Genomic DNA, 22,401 nt, shown 5'->3' with positions numbered 1-22,401 from the left:
TTAACTTTCATATGTGCATATCAAGCCAAGACAATCTAATGTTGCTAAGATTATGCAGAAACTACTAAGGATTTCTACTGCCTTAATTTGATCAGACCTGAAATAGTTTTAATTGACTGATATAGCATAATGCATTGTTCTAGAATAAGAATATTATATACTCCATAACACCAAGAAAAAAATATCTTACTTATCCAATCTCTTGATAAACATTTTCACCTAACCAGATATTGAACTGGGTTTTGTTTTCTCTGTCAAAGCCTAAAAAAAAGAACCCTTATCTGGATCATCAACTAAGCCATGACAAAAGAAACTACACCCTTGGTTGACTTGCTCTTTTTTATTATTTTGTCTGTTATACTTTTACATCAAATTCATTCCTAACAAGTTCAAAAATAAAACAATTAGCATAACAGCCTCTTAAACTATTTGATTTAGTAAATTAGTTCCTAAATTATAAAATATAACAATTAAGTTCCTGAATATGATTATTTTTACTGATTGATTGTATTGCATTACCAAATTGATTTATATGTTAAATGAAACTGTTAACAGGCCTCATATGATATATCTTTTTCTGTTTTTGTTAAATTAAGTTTAAATGTGTGAAATGAGTGATTCTGTAAGAGAAGATGTAAATGGATCGAATCTCTCAAGGAATTTAAGAAGTAATCCCAATCCAACGTCCCTATGACTTATATACAATAAGATGGAGTGGAGTAGCATAAAAAAAAAAAAAAGACCAACAGTGGTAAGTCAATTTCTAACTGCCAGACATGTCTTCTTATTGTTTATTCTATTTATGCATATATAAAAAGAACTAACTAATTGCTAATAACAGAGTATCATTCATGTGCTTAGAAATTTTAATTTTTTTATAGACATATGACAGATCTTTTCTTCTCTTTCTCTCTATAGATATATATTCATAAGGAAATTAGTCTAAACTGCATACCAATATAAAACTTTAAACTAATTAATATATATATATCCACATATGTATGATAATATAAATAAAGCTAAACATATTTAAAATTAGATTATATAAACACTTGTGATAATGAATAAACTATTAAATTCTAATAATCGAATCCAAGAATAATCATAGAACCATCATTGATAAATTTATTTCTAAAATTTCTACAATTCTTTCATACACGAAAGGCATCCATACATATATATAGATATATCTACTGATCTACATTTATAGGATGTAATAAAGAACTTTAGCTATTTATCCATACCAAAAGCATTAAAACTATAATTCATCAATATCAGAGATGTAACAGCTAAGTAAGCAATGAGTGTTTTTTTTTCTCAATCTTTCTCCTGATAATAAACCAAACTGAAATAAGTATGGTACCCAATTTATTTGTAATAAGCAGAATCTATATAATACATATATTGAAATTTTGGTTACCTGAAATTGTTTACTGGTTTTTTCACGCACAAATACTCTCCATTCAGTTTCTGATTTGATATTATCAGGCTTTAATTTTAGTCGTTCTTGTTCATTTGGTAGCTCGTTCAGCTTAGTAACTAGCCTGGACTTGGAAGATCTCCACAGGTCTCCCATTACTTTCATACACCAGTCTCGTTCCCAATCTTTGTCCACCTTATACCTTGTCTGCATTCACATTAAATATTAATTTATGAGTATTCACCTAAAATTTTTACCTTTTAACACATGAATAAATATAAGTTTAGAACCTGGATTGTTGACCACAAAATATCTTTCATTGATTTTGGAACCTTTCGCCAATCAGCTATTGTGTATGGTACAAGTTCCCTTACAAGAGGACCTATAAATGATGAAAGACTAACCGAGCCTTCCCCTACAGCTTGTCCTCTTGCATTAAACCTTACAGTAATACGACCATCAGGTTGGAGAGCAATACCTTTCAGCTTTGTTGGGCCTCTTTTTCTTTTGTTTTGAGTGACATGCTCTGTAGAGTTAACTAGAAATTCTTCCTGATTATTATTGAGAGGCACATCTTCTTCATGAGCAATAGATTGGCGATGGGAGGACCTTGTATTAGCAGCAGGAGAACCTTTGGTTGATGGCCTAATCAACCTAGACTTGGGTGACTCGTTCATCATAGTTTCTGAATTCTTTTGTGGAGTGTTAAAATCATCTTCAAAATCATTGTCAACAAAATGGCGCAGAGATCTTCTTGTTTTGTTCAGGTTGTGGAATGGAGATGTTGCTTGGGTTTTACCTAACGCAGTTGCTCGTTGTGGGGACATGTTTTCATCTTCGTTGTCATCCTCATTTGTTGGATTTATACCAAACGCTGCTTCATAAGATCTTTTAGATGCAGGTGGTGAATCCATTACAACTTTAGTAGAGGATGCAAAACGAAGCTTCGATTTCTTCTTCTCTGCCAACTTTCCAAACTTAGCTGCTAATTGCCTCCTCTTTTCTGCCACAATTGCTTTCAAAGCACCAGGTTGCAAGTGAACTTGAGTTGAAGGTGATCCAACCTCCTTTTCATTGACCAAACCTCCATCCTTTTCATTGACTACACTTCCATCCTGCTTCTTTTTTCTAGTCTCCATATTGTACCTGTATAAGATTAAGAGATTAAGAGATTTAGTTAAAAGTAATTTGAAATATGCACTAAATTTGCATCATACAAAAACATGTATTTTAAATATGACAATCACAATGCTCAAGTTAAGGAAACAATTTTTAAAGCAGTTCAAGAAACTTAATAAGTACAATAATAAAAAAAAATCATAAAAAAGTAATGACTAAACATTTTATGATTAATAAGAAAATGTTGTACTTTTTAACTTTGAGCAATCGAATTCTCATCATGTTGATCATCATATATTTCTGATTCGTAGTGTCCTCTTGGTGGAGCCTTTAACACAATATACCAATTTGAATTTTCATTCTCCCTTGCGTAAAATATCTGTTTAGCTTATGAAGCAAGTATGAATGGTTCTCTAATAAACTCTTTTTGTCCTTGGTGTAGATTTACAAGAGTATACCAATCAACCTTCTTTACACCCTTGCCAACATGTGCCCAATTGCACCTAAATAAAGGGATATGAAAACTGTAATAGTCCAAGAGTATAATCTGATTAATTAACCCATAATATCCTACAACATCAGCCAATTGTGCATCATCTTTAGCACTAGATCTACACATTGTTGTTGCTTCCATATAAACACCACTATTTTGTGTCGTTCTCTCTGCATCCTTAGTATGAAATCGCTGCCCATTAATAACATATCCCTTATAGGATATGACTGCTTTACGAGGACCATGTGCTAATCTTGATAACATAGCATCAAATTCTGCAGTAGAAAACTACAGAAGGAAACATTTTTATCACATAATTTAATCGTAATTTCAGATTAATACAAATTTGATGCTATGTTAAAAATTATTGGCCCATACCTTTCTTCTAACCACAAGGGAAAAAGCTCAGTATGTTGTTTCCAAAGTAGAGTGTGATTGGTTCTTAAAGTATTGTTATTCTTTTTTAGTTCTTGTAGATGCATCCTATATTTTAAAAAAAAATTAATCACCATCAATAATTAAGCGACAGTGAAATTAGAAGATAATAAGTTTATCCACTCACTCTAAATATTGCTCTGTGACAGCTAAAATGAATAATACATAGCGATGTGCACTAGCTAGATCCTTATCATTTAGTGTAACAGTTACACCACGATGAAGTGGACGACCTTCAAGTATCACATCACTATCATTATATTCGTTACGTCCAATGAAGGAACCTTCGTCATTAGATTGTTTCAAAAATGATGCACAAAAGCGCATTGACTCATCAGCAAGGTAACATTAAGCAATAGATGCTTCGGGATGTGTAGGTTGCATCACATACCCTTTAAGTAACTTCATATATCTACAAATAAAGAAGGAACCTTCCTCATTAGTTAAGGGAAATTCATGTTATACTATTGAAAGGTTACTAAAAATATTTACCTTTCAAAGTGATACATCCATCGAAATTGAACAGGACCACATAATAACACTTCTCGTCCAAGGTGAACAACTAAATGTACCATAGAATCGAAGAATGAAGGAGGAAAATATCTTTCAAACATACAAATTGTTTCAACTACTTCTGCTTCCAATTCTATGATTTCTTTTACGTCAACCACATGTTGGCATAATCCATTAAAAAATTTGCTAAGTCTTATAATTGCCTCTCTTGGACCATCCTCCATCAATCCTCGAATGGCCACTACCAGCAATTGTTGCATTAAGACATGGAAATCATGAGACTTAAGCCCCATCAACTTACGTTCCTCAACTACTACACAGTTACTAATGTTTGAGCTATAACCATCAGGTAACTTTAAATCAAATAACCTTTGGCAAAACATTGTCTTCTCTGATCTAGAAAGTGTGTAAGATGCTGCTGGAAGTCGTATAATCCCATCTTTCTCCACCGGATGCAAGGCCTTCTTGATACCCAAATCCTTTAAATCCAATCGAGCATTAAGATGATCTTTGGATTTTCCATTCAAGCCCAACAATGTGCTAATAATACTATCACACACATTTTTTTCTATATGCATAACATCCAAATTATGACGAACTAACAAAACCTACAAAGATTAAAGACACATCATCAACAAATTGAAGTTACATTTTATAAGCTTAAACTTTCAATTTTAAATAACTTCAAAATATATTAAAATAACCTCCCAATATGGTAGATTGAAAAATATAGATTTCTTCTTCCACATTCCTTCCACCTTATTATCTCGACTCCTTTTTTTGGGATTCATATTTTTTCCAAAATCGTTGGTAATTTGATTTAGTTCTTCAACAATTTCACTACCACTCAAAACTTTAGGGGGGCCTCTTTCTTTTGTAGCTCCATTGAACCATGCTTTCTTAGACCGATATGGATGATCAAACGGGAGAAATCTCCTAGTATTTTGGTATGAAATTTTTTTACTATGTTTCAGCCTAGTTGCACATGTATTATTACCACAAATCGGGCAAGCTGTCTTGCCTTTTGTTGTACACCCAGCAAGATTTCCATATGCAGGAAAATCGTTTATTGTCCACAACAACATTGCCTTCAAATTGAAGAAGCTTTTGTCGAATGCATCATAAGTATGCACTCCATTATTCCACAATTTGTTTAAGTCTTCAATAAGAGGCTCCAAATAAATATCAATATCGTTTCCAGGTTGTTTACGACCTGGAATCAATAATGACAAAAATGTATTTTCGTCCCTCATGCACAACCAAGGTGGTAAATTATAGATAACAAGCATCACTGGCCAACAACTATAAGTGGAGCTTAGACTTTTATAGGGGTTAATTCCATCAGCAGCTAGTCCGAGCCTAAGGTTGCGTGGTTCAAGATTAAACTCTGGCCATCTTTCATTAATGGAATCCCAAACAGGTGTATCCACTGGATGTCGCATCTTCCCATCAATACTTTTATGAGTGAAATGCCACCTTAAGTTTTCAGCCATTTCTTTTGATCTAAACAATCTTTTCACTCGGGGTATTATCGGAAAATACCTCAAAACTTTGGCAGCCTCACCAACTTTAACATTCTTTGTGTGTTTATCAACTTTCCATCTAGAAACACTACACTTTGGACAAACATCCATTTTAGCCTTCTCCTTTCTAAATAAGCAACAATCATTAATACAAGCATCAATCTTTTCATATTTCAAATCGAAATTTCTCAAAAATTTCCTAACTGAGTACATGGAATCAGGAAGTACATTGTTTTTGGGAAACATATCACAAAGGAGTTCTAATAGTCTAGTAAAAATTTTGTCTGTCCAACCATTCAGATTCTTCAACCTATATAAACCTACAATTGATGAAAGTTTTGTGTATTTCTCACACCCTTCATATAAAGGAGTTTCCGCATCCTCCAACTTCTTTTGAAGATCTTCGTTAACAAATTCATCATCTTCACCACCTCCACAACCTATATTATTGTCCACATCATCCATGGAAGCAGTCGTGTATAAATCAAATGCATCCATATCATTCGAAACTTCGTCAACTTGAGTATCAATGGGTTGCTCTCCATGGTGAACCCAAATACGATAAGTTGGATCCATTCCGGTTATAACTAAGTGCTCAAAAACATCATCAACACAATGATGATTTAAGTTTCGACACTTCTTACAAGGACAGATAATTTTATTTGGAAAACCATAATTGCTTTCTACCATTTTCACAAAGTCCCATGCCGCATCCGTGTACTCTTTTGTAGCTCTACATATTTTAAAAAAAAAAAGAGATTAACCTTAATATATTTTCTTAGGCCTTCAATATTACTTGAAATTTAAAGTTATTTTTGAAATAATACCTGTTTAGTTTCACCCAATTTTTGTTCAACATTTTCTTCACTTAGCTGCTATCTAAGCTAGCTATATAAGTCCTAGTCTTCTTCATAATCAAAAAAAAAAAAAAAAATCAGATCAAGAGAAAAAAGGACAAAGATATCTAGTTGTTTATAAATTTATTTATATGTGAGGAGTGTGACATATATAGGCAAAGATACTTTGCCTTATAGGATTCATACTTTATCAATTGTTCAATAAAGAATATGAGATCAAGTTCGAAACTGGAGTAGAGACAAAGATCACAGTGATCTTTGTTCTTCAACCAATATAATTCTTGTGTTGGTTTCATTATTTCTTTTCTTCTTCTCTATTTAGTTTTCTGAGCTATATTCATTTTGGTTCACTTCTGTTTTTACTAACATTACATTCTACACTCTACACATTTATTTAAATGTGCCATTGAATATGTTGTTCTAGTTTTGAGAAAGAGTTTCCTTTTAACTACTGACTTTGTTATTTGATCATGAGTATAACATTTAGAACAAGAGTTAATACAAATACAAACAATAAATTTAGTTCAAGTTTGATTTAAACAGAATAACAAACAAATAAGATCATTCAATCTCTATAAGCATATAAGCCCATTAAGGATTAAACCTGATGCTCTACAGAAATGTCTTCTCTCTCTCTCTTTAACCTAAGGTAGAAATGTCTTCTCTCTTTATCCGAAGGAAAAGTACCTGCAACAATGCACAATATGTTTCAATAGGATTAAAAAAAATATGAGGAACAAGTTTGAGAGAATACAATAATGAGCAAAGGAGAGAGTTATTGTGCAAACATTAAAACAATTAATAGACAAACGAAACCAAATATCTTTAATGGAAATGAAAATTAGTTTCACTTTCTTATATTTAATATAACTTGTAAATACTATAGATAAGAAAATGAAATTCAACACAAATCAACCAAAGACAACAAGTAGCTAACATTCTTTCAATACATATAAATACACAGATATAATAAACCCAACAACTATTTTTTTTAGGAAGACTAGTAGATGTTAGAATTGTAGAACACTCAACAAAAATGCATAAACATTAATATCTTAACATTTAAGCTACAATTAGAACAAGTTTTATCTTTCTTTCTTTCTCTACAAAAAGAAGAAATTAATTAAAATATCTAAAGAATATTCTATTGATTGTTTTTGCATATACAACAGTGACCAAAAAAAATTGTAATAGTATTGGGAGGGAGGGAATGAGCTTGTGAATATTCTTGTTCTTGATGTTGATGTAGTTTGAGTGACATGAAAACATGCATGCACAGACACATTTTGTACATTGATATCAAGGGAAACTATCCATAAACATAACACTTACTTTTTGGCAAGTCCACCCGTTGTTTATGTTCGTGGAGTGAATCCTGAATAACTGAAATCGACGAAACAAATAAGCATCGAGCCTGTGCATCAATATTCAGGATTAGTCCAGCAGAATAAATGATCATTTAAGCTTGTTAAGGCATAAAGGACAGTTACGAACTAGTATGAACAAAAAACGCCAAGTACAGAAACACTATACCAACTTCAACACCAGCAAAAACACTCTCCAGAAATTCAGAACCCGTGTAAATTGCTTTTATTGTACTCTTGTGGTCCTGAAATGATTGAAACAGAACTCATATAAACTGCTTTTATCATTAGGCAAAACTGATAAAATCTTCCTACTTCAAACAATTGCTAACCCAGTAATTCAGAGAAAAAAATAGCAATAAAATCCAGACCAATCAACCCAGAATTCAATTCCAGCCAGAAAACAGTAAAGAGAGAGAGAAAAAATTTAGTGCCCATCAAGTGTTCTTGTATCAAAGTTGGTAGATAACTTTAAGATGGAAGTACAACTTTAAGTTTTCTGAATCCAATCATAGTTTTGATTTGTTTTCTTTAATTAGTACCATATAATTCACTCCAAGTAGAATGAAATAGCTCACTTTACCTTTATATTTGGATATTAAATAGAACTCATCATAGAGTATATGACAAAAATAGAGCAAACTCATATAAGAAAGTAGATAATATGCCAATATTGTTTTAGTTAGTTTACATACAAAGTATTGGCTTATAAATGTATAAATCAAAATCAAAAGAACAAAAAACAAGTAAAATATTTTTCAACAGCCCAGAAATTGTCTATTTGATAAAAAATAATTGAGAACAAATAAATAATCCCATCATTTCATCACGAGAGAAACCTCTAAGAAACCAACTCCACCAAAAATTGACTTAATTTCTTTTCACCTACGAGAATCTCAGCTCAGTACATTATTAAAATTTCTTGAAAACCCAAATGCTGATATACATAAATTAGATTAATCAAAACATAGATATGGAAATTAAAGAGTAACATTAGATACCTGATAGAGATGAAATGCGGAGAACCAACGAAGAGAATTTAGGGGGTGAAGTTTTCTTTCTTTCTTTCCTTTCCGTTTTTCCTTTCCTTTTTTCCTGAGAATTCAGGGGAAAAAAAAAAGAGTATGAAGAGCAAGCACTGTATTTGGGTTTATGATGGGAAGTGGGAACACTGAGCAATCACTAGAGAGTTTTTCAGGAACCAAGTCAGATAGCAGTGAGTGTGAAGAGGATGCAATATTTCGTAACTGTTTTTATTCGTATCTATTAGATTTTGCTGATTTTTGGTTTGTATTCTACAATTGACTTAATTGGGTAGTTAATAAAATTTATATAGATCTGGCTCCCCATTCCCCATAGTCTGTCTCACCAAATCATACCAGAGAGAATTTTGGTTCTGAATTTATTTTATTGGGTCTAAAATCTGGACTTGATTTCGAAATTCTGACAGGATGATTTACTTATTTGTATGTAAACTCATACTCTGACGTAGAAAATAGGTGAATTTTTACTTTTTAAATTTTAGGTGGATTGGAGATCTAGACATATATGTAATTAAGATAGTGGGGTTGTTGAAAATATATAGAAGTTTCCAGGATTTTGATGAGGTATAAAGGTGTGGCTCTTCTAGTAATTGGGAATTTTAGCTGTGGGTTCATTTCAAATTTTATAGAAATTACTTGACCTGTGCGTTGTGGTGCCTAGTTGAGCTTGTTAGTGATATAAGGTTGTAAATTTTCTATCCTCTCCACGAATAAAAGCCTGGTATGTCTGTACTAAGATTACCTACCTTTAGTTGATTAAGAATGGCCAACACCAATTTCATTATTAGCCTGAAACTGGAACTAGATGATTGACCTTTGAGAATCGGACAAATGTTAAAACTATCTAATTACTGTCATTTTGAAATTTTCTTATTAGGCATCAACTGTGGAGAGGATAATGAAGAATGTGGTAATTCCTGGTAACACAACTAAACAGCAAGCACAACTACAAACTAATGCTAAATGTTAGCAATAATTAAAACTGATGCACAAGAACACAGAAATACCAATCAAACAGTCGAATGCTAAAGTATTGCTACAGCAATTATCTCAGCAAAACAGAAAAGAAAATAAAGCAAGAAACACAAACAGTTTTATACTGGTTCGGCCAAATGGTAGTTCCTACTTCCAGTTTCTCCCCTTTATTGATCTTGATACAATGTGTATACAACTCTTGATTACAGCAGCTCAATCTCTCAATGATCAAAACACCATGATCATGAACAAATACAAAAAAATACTCTCGGGAAAACTCTTGCCTCTCAAAACACTTGAGAACAAGAAAAGTGATTCTTGTTCAGACTTTAATCTCCTTAGCTATGATTCAGTATGAATCAATCTCACTAACTCATCATACTCTGTACTCCAAAGAGTTCTAACCATCGGTTTAAATAGAGAGCAAAAGACTAATCTAACCCGAGACTATTAACTAACTTAACCACCTTAACTATATTAACATTAACTTTTATATAGTTAAGACTTCTTGTTTCTTTTATGTGGATTACAAATACCACAAAGAATTTATGGCTTGAGATAACTAAGTTGAGGCGATCTTTGGAAGAATCCAGGTATACCCTTTACCATTCAATTACTAAAGAGAAAACTACAACATTTTTAAAAACAATTCTATATGTTCACATCTTTCTATGCCCCTTGGAGTTTCTTTTTGGTGTTTTCTATTACTTAACATTAGCACTATGCCCAGGTCAGAAACCGATTGCAGAGTCTTACAGAGAAACAAGCTCAAATTATTGAAGAAAACAAGTTATACATCAAGGACTTAGAGGAAAGACAGAGAATTGTTTTTAAAAATGAGTTTAATGTATACAATTAGAAGAAACAAAAATGCATGCACTTACTTGCTGGGTAGAGGTGTACTTCGGAGCTGCTTGATTAACTGAGAGAGAGTGATCGGACGGGAGAGGCACCGACTGAGAGAACCGAGAGAGACCCTTGGTTGTGCTGACTGAGAGAACCGAGATGCGGGTGGGAGAGGCGCTGGGTTCGTCTGGGTTCCTCTGAGAGAGATTCACAGTGAGCGGGTGGGAGAGGCACTGGGTTCGTCGGCGCTGGGTTCGTCTGAGAGTGATTTACAGTGAGCGGGTGGGAGAGGCATTGGGTTCGTCTGGGTTCCTCTGAGAGAGGGATTCACAGTGAGTGGGTGGGAGAGGCGAGTTCGTCTGGGTTCCTTTGAGAGAGAGATGGATTATGCTATGGAGTGAAAATGGAGAAAATGGGAGAGACGGGTAACGTGGGAAGAGAGAGACAGACGGGAATGAGGGAGGGGAAATGGGTTTTTCTTTGTCTTTTCCTTTTTCAATTAAGCTGTTTTGACAAAAAAAAAGAACAACAATAAGCGCCAATAATGAAATAATACTCCCGCCAATTAAATGAACAGTGTGCTGTATAGATTATGTAACTTTTTAATAGCGTTTTTTTAATAATGTCCAAATGCAATGCTATTAATGAAGCTTTTTCTTGTAGTGTCATCAACCATTAAACCATCATCTGTATGACAGGTGGTCGTGATGATGCAAAGTTGTCTATTCCAGCTACTATTGTTATTCGTTATATGTTCATGCCTGCTAAAATGAGGGTAGGTTAAAGAATGTCTATGGCTTTAAACTCTCTTCTCAATGGTTATTTACTAGTCCTGCTGCACACTAGTTGTAATGCGAACTTTTATGCTAACAAAAGAATCCAACTTTGTTACTGGCTGCACATGATTGACAAATGAATAATGCCTTTTGAGATTAACCTTTTCTTAACTATTCAGTTTTTAGTTGCTTGCCTAGGAAATCTTTCTGAAAACTAATGTGCTTACCTTAGTGATGTAGCTACACAGTTACTCTTTCAGGAGTTTCTGGATTTAATTTTTTGATTTCTATTATGTCCTGTTCATGTCCACATAACCTATTATGATTATAGGATAACACTAATTTTTCTTTCTTTAATATGTCGTCTTGGACAATTATATGTACTAGTTGACTTAAATAAAAATGATATTATTATATGTACTAGTTTCCTCTGTTTGCTTGTATAATTTAGGGGTTGTCAAAATTTTCAAAGTTTCTATGTTCTCTAAGCTTAGTTTTGATCCAATTCATACCAGCCATCTAGGGGACTCAGGAAAAAAATGTAGACCAACCAGTAAGACAATGCATGGAACAAGTCCTTCAGATAAAAAAATAAAAAAAAATAAAAAAACTCAGAAGTCAGTCCCTTAAATTCTTGTATGTTTCTTTGAAAAATTCAGTTCAATCACATAACATATACATATATAGTGATATAGGAAAAGAAATAAAATATGTAATTGTAATAAGTATTTACAAGTTAGAGCTAATGATCTCCAACTTATAGTTGTCCCTATGATAAAGGCAAATGATCCTCCAAGAACAATCATGAGCTGAAGAACAAACAAGCAAACATATATAAGAATTTAACTTAGATCATTGTGTTTGATTTAAATTAGGTTATATTTTTGTTGTTGTTTGTCTTCTTTGAGTCTCGTTAACGAAGATGTAGATAGATTTTTTTTTTCTTTCAAATCACGACTTATTGTTGTCAATCACAACTGAATTGATATGTTGCTCCTTTTAAACATAAAACTTTCTTTCTACAGTTTGGTTGCAGAGAGAAGTGTCTAAAATGAATAGCTAGAACTGTATATTAATGTAATGACCCACTAATCTAGACTAATTGGACCATTATTGAAACTATACATAAAACTTACATTTTTACAAAAATACCATAATTTATTGAGTAACTTGAAAAATAAGAGTCATTTACAAAGAAACAGAATACTAAGAAGGATTATGGGATCCCATTGTTTTTAAAACAAAACATGATTTAAAATAAAAAGACATTACATAATAATGCGGAAAATACACATAAAAACCATTAAGAAAACATAAAAGGAGACTATATCCTCGAATCGAATAACGCTCGGCCCCTTGACTCCATCCATCATCGATACACATCCTCCAAGCGTCACGAATCTTACCGCCTCTAAGCTTATTTTCCTGCACATAAACAGAAAGGAGTGAGCCTAATGCCCAGCAAGGAAAACCTAACACATAGTCATATACATAATTTCATAAGAAAACATAAAGACATATCATAACACATAATTCACTTATTATAATGGCCATTATTACTTGGGGTCCCATAGACTAAACAAGCTTATGCCCATGAGATTAGTGGGGTCCTACCAGCTAAATAGGCTTATGCCCACAATCTTTTTGGGGTCTTGTTAGTCAAATAGGGCATAAGTCCAAGCCTACAACATACACATCAATAACATATTCATAACAAAACATAACACATTAATAACATAGATAACACAAGCACATAACATATTAATTCTAGCCTATTTTCCTTACCAAAGTTACCGGGATTATGGACTGAGTTGGGACTTTTGGAACACTCCTAAAACCATAAGAAAGAGTGAGTCTAAGAAAGGAGATGAAATGAAAGAGATGGAAAGACTAAACCAAAAAAAAAACATACTTACCGACTTATATGCTTAAGAGCTTGGATTCCCTACCAAAATAAGAATAAGGTTAGGGGACTGAGTAGAAGGTTTTGAGAAAGGAAAATAACATAAAATACAGAAAGGAACTAGAGTTTTGGGTTTACCTCAAAGATTGCAAGATCAATCTAACATTCACCGAAATACTATAGAACTCACTTCCCAAAGTGTTTGATAAGCTTATGATGTTTAAGCTTATAGTTTTTCCCCCAAACCAAGTATTTACACTCTCACACTCACTTAACACTAGCAGCTTCTGAACTTAGAGCAAATGGTGAATTATGGCTGGGTACTAGGTCCTATTTATAGAGTTTGGGAATGAAAATATCTTGATTTTACTTGAATAAAAATAATGGCTTTTTAGGTGAAAATCATTTGAATAATCGTTCAGCAGAGGCTGAAGACTCGTTCAGAAGATGCTGGACTGTTGAAGGAGTTTGAATGGCTGAAAGGAAAAGAATTCAAAAGTATTTGAAAACATGCTGGTGGAGGCGATATATCGCCCCCTATAGGCGATATATCGCCTGGACCTTTGTTCCCGAGGCGACCGTGCATCGATTCGTGTTTTCCGTATCTACGTGCTGCGATATATCGCCCCCTATAGCTGCGATATATCGGCATACGCTGAATATTTAAACACGAATTTACACATTTTTAGCTAAGTTTGAATGGAGTAAACAGCCTTGACTAAGCCCCCAACGTACTCAAAGCTGCTGACTGACCCTATAACATTCAAATTTTACCCTTATTTAATTTAATCCTCAAAAATACTTAATCCTTAATTACCATTTATAACATGTGCTTAAAATCCTATTGGTTGATGTCTAAACCTTATAATATAATAATATAATCCTTAATATCAGTCACATTAATGAAACCTTAGGTTATACTTAATATTCTTAAACTATAGGTTAAACTTAGAAAATCTATAAGTACTACTATGAGTGTCCAAATAATTCCCGGTCTGAACCAAAAATCCATAGTAACAAAGATAACACTAAACATACTATAATACTACTAAACAATTAGCTAAGTAAAGTTCTTGGACTCTACAATTAATCTATTACAACAGATATATTTTAATTACCAAAAGTTCTCATGATTAAGCTTAAGTAAACTATGAAACATAGGTATATGAAAACTCTTGCTTATTAAATGAGTAGGACTTTCAAGTAGTTAATAGATCATATATGTTTACACAGTCACAACAGTAACTTCTCAAGGGGTTCATGCTATCTGTTTGTTAGTGTGACCTTTTTCTATTAGTATACATTATAAATCCAATCTATTGTACTCACTTCGTTTGGACCTACTTATAGGCTATATAGATCATCAAAATACACCAACCAGCGGATATCATTTGATATTGAACCACAAGGCTAGCATCTTGGTATAGGTGGTCAGGTAGCATCTCAACTTTCATATGGCCAAGTACTTTCAGAGTTGGGTTATAATTAATTGAAGAAATTACACTTTTTAATTGTAATTTTATTCCACCATACCATCATAATCTCAAGTTGCTTTAGGTTGACATTTATTTAGCATGTCTATTCCTAATTTCCCACAATCTATCACCAAATGAAGAAGTAATCTGAAAGATATGCAAACCCATAGTGCACCCATCCATCCAAGTTTCCCTAAGCAAAATAATCCTGCATTTTTTCTTCTATTAATTTAATGTTTTGGTTTCAGGATGGTTCTGTTCATATATATGATCTAAAAACTGGGCAATGGGTATCAAGCTTTCAAGCTGCATTAGGTATACTCTGGTCCACTAGAATGTGGAAAATTTCGTATTAGAGATGACTTGTGCTTTCCTTTATAACTTACTTTTGTATGTGTGACACCTCAGATACTGTCAATGGCTTCTCCTTTCATCCATTTTTGCCAATGGCTGCCTCTTCATCAGGGCAGCGTAGGTTTGTTGTTCCTGGTGATGGCGAGGAGGATTTGCATTTGGGTGGTAAAATTTTATTCTTACCAGTTTTTTTTTCCCTCTAGTCTTGGCAGTTTTGTTCATGATATGATACTTGTGTCTTCTCTCTGGGAGGAGAGCAAGTTCATACTTTTGCCTGGTCATGTTCTATTAATTCAGTAATTTTCTTGATTTTGAATGCATCAGAATATATGTGAACATGTTGAGTTTTGACACTTGAATTCAAGTATTCAACTTTTCTAATGTGCAAGTAAATACGTGTGTGGATTAAATAGATGTCGATATCTTAAATCTAATAGAATTAAAAAAGTATTATAGCTTTATATTCTTCAGATTTCTGTAGGTATTATAGCTTTGTTGATTTTTCATTGGTGGTTCTATTAAAGTTGACATTTTTCTTTTCCTTCGTAGTTTTTTAATGGGATTTATTGCTTTAAATTTTTCAGGAATCACTTTGCAGTCAGTTTTGGGACAGAGAAAGTTTTGTTGATGGTCCTATTCAGTGTCTTCTTTGTAACCTAGAAGGTGAATTTTCCTTTAGGACTGTGGAACTTATTCACTTCTTATTATCCTTATCGGAAGGAAGTTGGCCAGCAAAATGTGTGTAAGTTTCTTTATTTCTTTGCATTGGGTTGAGGATTCTACAGTAATTTTTGTTCGTTTGTAAACACTACACTGTACTATATCAGCGTAATTGACTGCAAATATGTATCACTGTTTTGTAATTACTTGTTAGTGCCCAAATAACTTAAGGTCTAGAGTTTAGTACCTGTTTGAGCTCCATATTCTATTACACCTCTCCTTTAAATGAGATATGAGACTCGATGGATCTACCCTAGAAATAATAGTATCATTCTAAACGCTTTTGTAACTCAAATCTCCCAAACTTTTAACATGTTGTCTCAGTAATTAAGCACCTGAACCAGACATGTCTTTAGGGTGAAATTGAGGCCCTTTTAACCTGAAAATGTTAATGTTTGTTTCTTGTAATATGTATCTATTCACTGTGTGATAGCAATATTTTGAATTTTGAAGTATGTTCACCTAGTATTGCTTGCTTAGGTCTTATATTGTATACAGTTTTATTATTTGATTCATATTATTTAATTTTTTAAGCATGTACCTTGCCTTTTATCTGCTATTGCAAGAGAAAAATGTCTCTTTCTCCATCAATTGGAGGAGAAAATGATACTTAATTTTGAAGGCTTTGTGTTGGGCAGCTGTAGAATATTTTGTGCTAAAAGTAGTAACTTTTCAATATGTTGAATATTTAAGACTACTTAAATACTTAATGAACATTTTGTTGTTGATGACAGTGTTGAATGTTTTAAACTAATTTGTGGATTGTTAATACAATGTTGAATGTTTTTACTTTTTGTTATTTGAAAATCAAGTTCATTTGATAATGCTAGTATATATTAGAAAGCTAATTTTAATTATATACAAAAATTAAAATATAATAGAATAAATTAGTGTTATATAAATGAATATATAATGAGAATTTAAACTTATCTAAATATTAAAATAATACGAAAATTGTGTTATAATATCTATTATAATAACACTTTTTATGTAAAGAATTTTGTAATGCAAACTTCATTATATAACACAAATAATGTTATACTAAAGTGTAGTATAACACAAAAAATGTGTTATACTAAAGTGTAGTATAACACAAATTTATAAATATTGAAATGTGTTATATAACCGACTATAAATAATATAATTAAACACTTATCTATTTATTAAAATAACACAGAAAGTGTGTTATCGTTGACAGTATAATAACACATCTGTATAACAATGATAAAGTGTTATGTAAAGTACCCTGACCTACGATAACATAGTCGGTCTTAACACATCAAAAAGTGTTATGGTATGTTTTGATAACACATTTTTGGTGTTATTAAAAACATTTTTTCTTGTATTGTATGTGTGGTCTTAAGTCTCGCTGTCCATTTTGGTTGGCCCCTCCGCCAATTGGATGTTCATAATGTCTTTCTTAATGGAGATTTGACAAAAGCTATTTTTATAGGGCAACCCCCAGGTTTTGTTTCTCCTATTGCCCCTTCTCATCTGTGTTGAGTGTCTAAAGCTTTGTATGATCTTAAACAAAGTCCTCGCGCATGGTATACTAAGTTGAGTACTTGTCTCTTTCAGTGGGGGTTCACCACCTCCAAAACGAATACATCTCTCTTCAAGCGTATTACTTCTGATTCCATAGTCTTGATGTTGGTGTATGTTGATGTTATCGTTGTTACAGGGATTTCCTTGCCTTTCCTTCAATCTTTGATTGCTGAACTTAATACTCAATTTTCCTTGAAGGACCATGGCTCTCTTTCTTATTTCTTAGGCATTGAAGTCTCTCGGTCTTCTAGTGGGATGCATCTTCGCCAACAGAAATATGTGAGGGACCTACTTAACCGTGCCTCTATGCCTGAATGTAAAATAGTTGATACTCCAATGTCCTCTTCTACATCTTTGTCTTTCTATGATGGTGAATTTTTACGTGATCCTTATGTCTATCATAGCATAGTAGGGGCCCTGCAATACACCACTATCACACGCCCAGATATTTGTTTTGCAGTTAACAAGGTGTTTCAATTTATGCATTGACCCACTATCGCTCATTGGTAAGTCGTCAAGCGCATCCTTTGATACTTGAAGAGTACAATTTCTCATGGTATTCTTTATACTCCCTCGGCTTCATTAACTCTCCAATACTTCAGATGTTGATTGGGCTAGTTCCCTGGACGACTGAAAGAGCACCAGTGGTTATTGTTGCTTTCCTGGTAACAATCTTCTTTCATGGTCTTCGTCCAAAGCAATGTGTTTTCTCGCGTTCAACTGTCGAATCCAAATATCGTGGAGCTTCTAATGCCGCTGCTGAATTAATGTGGCCTGAAAGTCTTCTATCTGAAATGCAACTGACTTTGTCTTCTGCTACTGTTCTCTACTGATAACATCTCTGCAACTCATATGGCAGCCAATCCTGTTCTCCATGCACGAACGAAACACATCAAGGTCGATTTTCATTTCATTCGTGATCGTGTTTCTCTGCAGCTTCTACACATTAAATATATTCCTTCACATGATCAGCTTGCGGATATCATGACAAAACCTCTGCCCACTCAACGTTTTTTTAGCATATGCACCAAACAAACAGTTCTTCACTGCGCTGTCCGTTTGCGGGGGAATGATAAGCAAAATTAATTACTGTATTGTTTTTGTTTTAACTTCCTAGAATACTATAAATTATTGATTTGTTTTAGGTTGTTACCATTAGCCGTATGGTCCTGATCTCAGGATTGTTCTCTCTGTACATATTACAAGTGTTTGTGTATCACTCTATATATACTACGTGTCCTAGCTATCTTAATTGAGCTTGTTTTGGCACTATTATCTCTAGCATTTCTTTATCTCTTTAGTCAGCAAGGACACATGTAGTGGTCATCAGCGTAGTCTCTAAACTCAAGGGACTCAGTCTATATATTACAACACAGCATGTATAATAATTCACGTAGTGCCACGGTTGCTTGGGAAACAAAAGCCAATAACTTGTATTGACCAATGAGCTTATATTGGTCAGCAAGGCGATCACTCAGTCAACAAAGCTAAAGTTTAAACTCAAGACATAGACTAATAAAATGTTATGTATATAGCTAGCTAGCTAATAATTTTCCACGCCACACAAACCAAGCTATCATTTCATAATGAGTAATTGAACTCAAGATCACTATGGCTGAATGTATTCATCTGATCACTACAAATAATGTAAAAAATCGTCCCTAATAACATCAGGGGCGACGTCGCCCCTAAAAAGTTGTCCCTAATAAGTCGCACTAATATTTATTATTATTTATTATTAGGGGTGACACACATTGTCTCTCCTAATGAGTAAACATTAAGGGCAACAACGTCGTCCCTAATACGTTGACAGTCACCCAAAAAAGTGGTACCAGAATCATTTATCGGTCCTAATAATAAGTAGTTGCCCCTAATGTTTTCTTATTAGAGGTGACTTTTTGTTTATTAGGTTTTTTAAATAAAAAATAATTAATAAAAAAAATATAAAATACTTTAAATAATATTTTTAATTCATAAAAATAATGCCAATTACACCTTATTTAGATATTTAAATTAATTAATTCATTATTTATATTAATTCATTCAAAATAATAAAACTAATTGGTGACTTTAAGAGGTTTTGTTGTCGTTTTATGCATTTTTCTTTTTGTTAAATTAAAATGGTGTAGAATGTAAAAAGACAAAAATGAGATATATGTACATAAATATATATAATTTTGTAGCAAGTTCTACAACATTTTTAAATAACCATGTTAGGATTCCTTCTCCAAAATTTGAGAACAAAATCATTACAAATTAACTCCAATTGCAATGTCGAAGTACATGTGATAAAACATAGTTTCAAGAAATGCACTAGTAATAAATTGCACCAGTCCTATGAATCCCTGCAATAACAATGAAAACCTCAATGGAGCATAAACTTTCATACTAATTATGCTTGGCCATTTTAACATCAGATCAACTGAATAATGCCAAAAATCAAATACTATTTTCACAAGTTAACCATCACACAATACACATATGTATCCATTCATCAATGCCTTGATGATCAAAATAAGCAAAATTTTCTGAGCACAAAACTAAGATTAAACTTAAACCCACATTGAAATAAATTTCAAGCAATAGTGTAGTTGGTAACAACTTTAAAATCTAATTTCAACTAATTTGTTTTCCTTTTCATCACATGAACAACACTACAAAGAGAAGACCAAACAATCGAGACATGAAGTGTAATTTAGCTTAGTAACTTTTCATTGATCAAATTCAAAATATGCATAACTAATTTGATGTTTTCCTTTCACATCACTTATGCTCAATGCAAGGGACATCTAAGAGTAAGTTCTAACTTTAACTTGCAATAGGATAATAAAATACAAACTAGAGTAGCTAGGATGCCAAGAGAAAGGGACCTAATGGGATAACATACCAAACCCAAAAACGTTTCCCTTCAATACAAAAAAATATAGAATAGTATTAATACAACAAAAAAAACTGAAATATATATATAACTTGATTCATAGAAAGAGAAAGCTGAAAGAGTGAGCCAACTAGCCTAACAAGATTTTTGTATTGAAGTTTGAATATCAATATCATCTCATTCCTACATTCTTCACAACCTTGTGATGACCTGCAAGACAATCTTTCTACTGTTACTTCTCATGTAATTTTCTGTGCAAATTTCCAAAACATTATTTATTAACTAATAAGTTCACTAACATCTATCTCACTTTAATGCATATATTTGATTTTATTTTCTTTTGAAAACAAATGACCTTATAAACAGGACTAAATATCCTCAAAGTCTTCTTTTAATGCATATTAGTATATAAACACACTCAAAGTCTCCTTACTCTGTACTTAAATAAAAATAAGAATATAACACTCAAAAACACTAATAATGTCTCAAAAGAAAAAATCGAAATCCAATTTCTTTTAAAATAGTCTTCAAAACTTTAAACTAAGGAAAATTATGATCTAACAAAGCAGTACAAGCAAAGAATTAAGCATCAAACAGAAAGACATTCCAAAAAATTTATTTGATTATAGCCAAAGCCCAAACTTACAAGGTTAATCAATCTCCTTAAATAATGAAGGCAAAATTGATGAAAACAATAAAGTACCATTCTTCAAAGTGATGAATTCCTCCACAAGCACAAATTATCATTTTGAACCAAAATTGTTGAAAGCAATATTCAAGGTAATTGTCCATAAAAGTAAACAAAAATATCATACATCAAGCATAATCAAATTGAAATCATGGTAGAACTAATTTATTCAAACACAAAAAAAAAAAAAAAAAGAAACAGAACATGCAAATTAGTAAAAAAAACACAGAACAATTATTATAAGCACAAACATCATAAAATGTTATGCTGTCAAAATCAAGAGAAAGTGTCTAAAGTATCTAATGACATCTTCTAAATACTGTAATGACCCAACTAACTGAAAAACCTCAGACCATTAAAAACTACTAAGCACAACTACTATTTTGGAATACAGACATAAAATAATAGAACTTTATTATAAAAATCCAAAATACATGATCCTATTGTTAATACATAAAGGAAACAAAACCTTTAATTAATTTTTCAAATACAAAATGCAGAAATAAAACATAAATACATAATTAAAAAGACTTGAAACAAAACATCATCCTCACTCTTTCCCATCAGTCTTCTCCCAATACACATGTCAAAGTTGCCATGAATCTGTCCCGCCTTCCAGGCTTTATTTTCCTGCACCATCTAAAATAAAAAGGAATGAGCCTAATGCCCAACAATCAAAATATACTAAAATATATCATAAATCATAAGACAAAAAACATAAATCATAAAACATATGACGTAAAAACGTAAATCATAAAACATAGGACTACAATATTAATGGTCATTAACTCATTACCGTAGTATGTGATAAAACCATCTAGGTCCTCTGTTAACTAATTGAGGTAGGTTAGGTCACTACTAAAAAAAAGGCTTTTGCGAATCCTAAAAAAGATTTTAGGACTCGCGTTGAGATCCTTAAAAACTGAGGTTTTTTAGGACTAACGTTGCGAGTCCTAAAAACTCTCGTTGAGTGCCTTTAAGTAAGTTTTTAGGGCTCTCTTCGCGAGTCCTAAAAGAATATTTTTAGGACTCTCAATGCGTATCCTAAAAGATCCTATTGGGTGTCTTTAAATTAAGATTTTAGGACTCGCTTTGAATTCCCTTAGAAGTAAATTTTTTTTAAAAAAATGCAGCTATAATTTTCATTTTGATTTAAAAAAATATATCCCTTTGAGTGTCCAAAATGTATTATATATGTTATATTTCTAAAATTTCAAAAGAAAATACAACAAAATATTTTTTTATTAATTACTCAAAAATATAATTTCAATATTTTTTCTACTCGGCTTACAAAATCATATTACATGATAGTTTATACTACAGTCAAATTCTATCATCACCAAATATTAAACAAGAAATGTATACAAAGTTAGTGAAGTATATTTTTTATTCAAAAAACTTCAACTACTAATTTGTCTAGTATTGCGCAAAAGAAATGCATCTAAATATAGACATGCACATTATAAAAAGTTTT

General features: G+C 32.4%; 1 protein-coding gene across 1 annotated transcript; it reads right to left on the bottom strand.

The window, feature by feature from the left end:
* Positions 1-1,835: 1,835 nt before the first annotated feature.
* Positions 1,836-6,193, bottom strand: LOC133779134 (uncharacterized). Its single transcript, XM_062219128.1, has 6 exons — positions 4,685-6,193; positions 4,084-4,588; positions 3,633-3,751; positions 2,998-3,320; positions 1,899-2,566; positions 1,836-1,849 (listed from the first exon to the last, which is right to left on the bottom strand). Exons 1-6 carry the CDS (start codon positions 6,191-6,193, stop codon positions 1,836-1,838), a joined length of 3,138 nt encoding a protein of 1,045 aa, XP_062075112.1.
* Positions 6,194-22,401: the final 16,208 nt, after the last annotated feature.

The sequence above is a fragment of the Humulus lupulus genome, chromosome 5 (assembly GCF_963169125.1).
Source record: "Humulus lupulus chromosome 5, drHumLupu1.1, whole genome shotgun sequence".
Lineage (NCBI taxonomy): Eukaryota > Viridiplantae > Streptophyta > Magnoliopsida > Rosales > Cannabaceae > Humulus > Humulus lupulus.
Note: the sequence above shows the minus strand (reverse complement) of the source record. Positions and strands in the feature narration are given on the sequence as shown.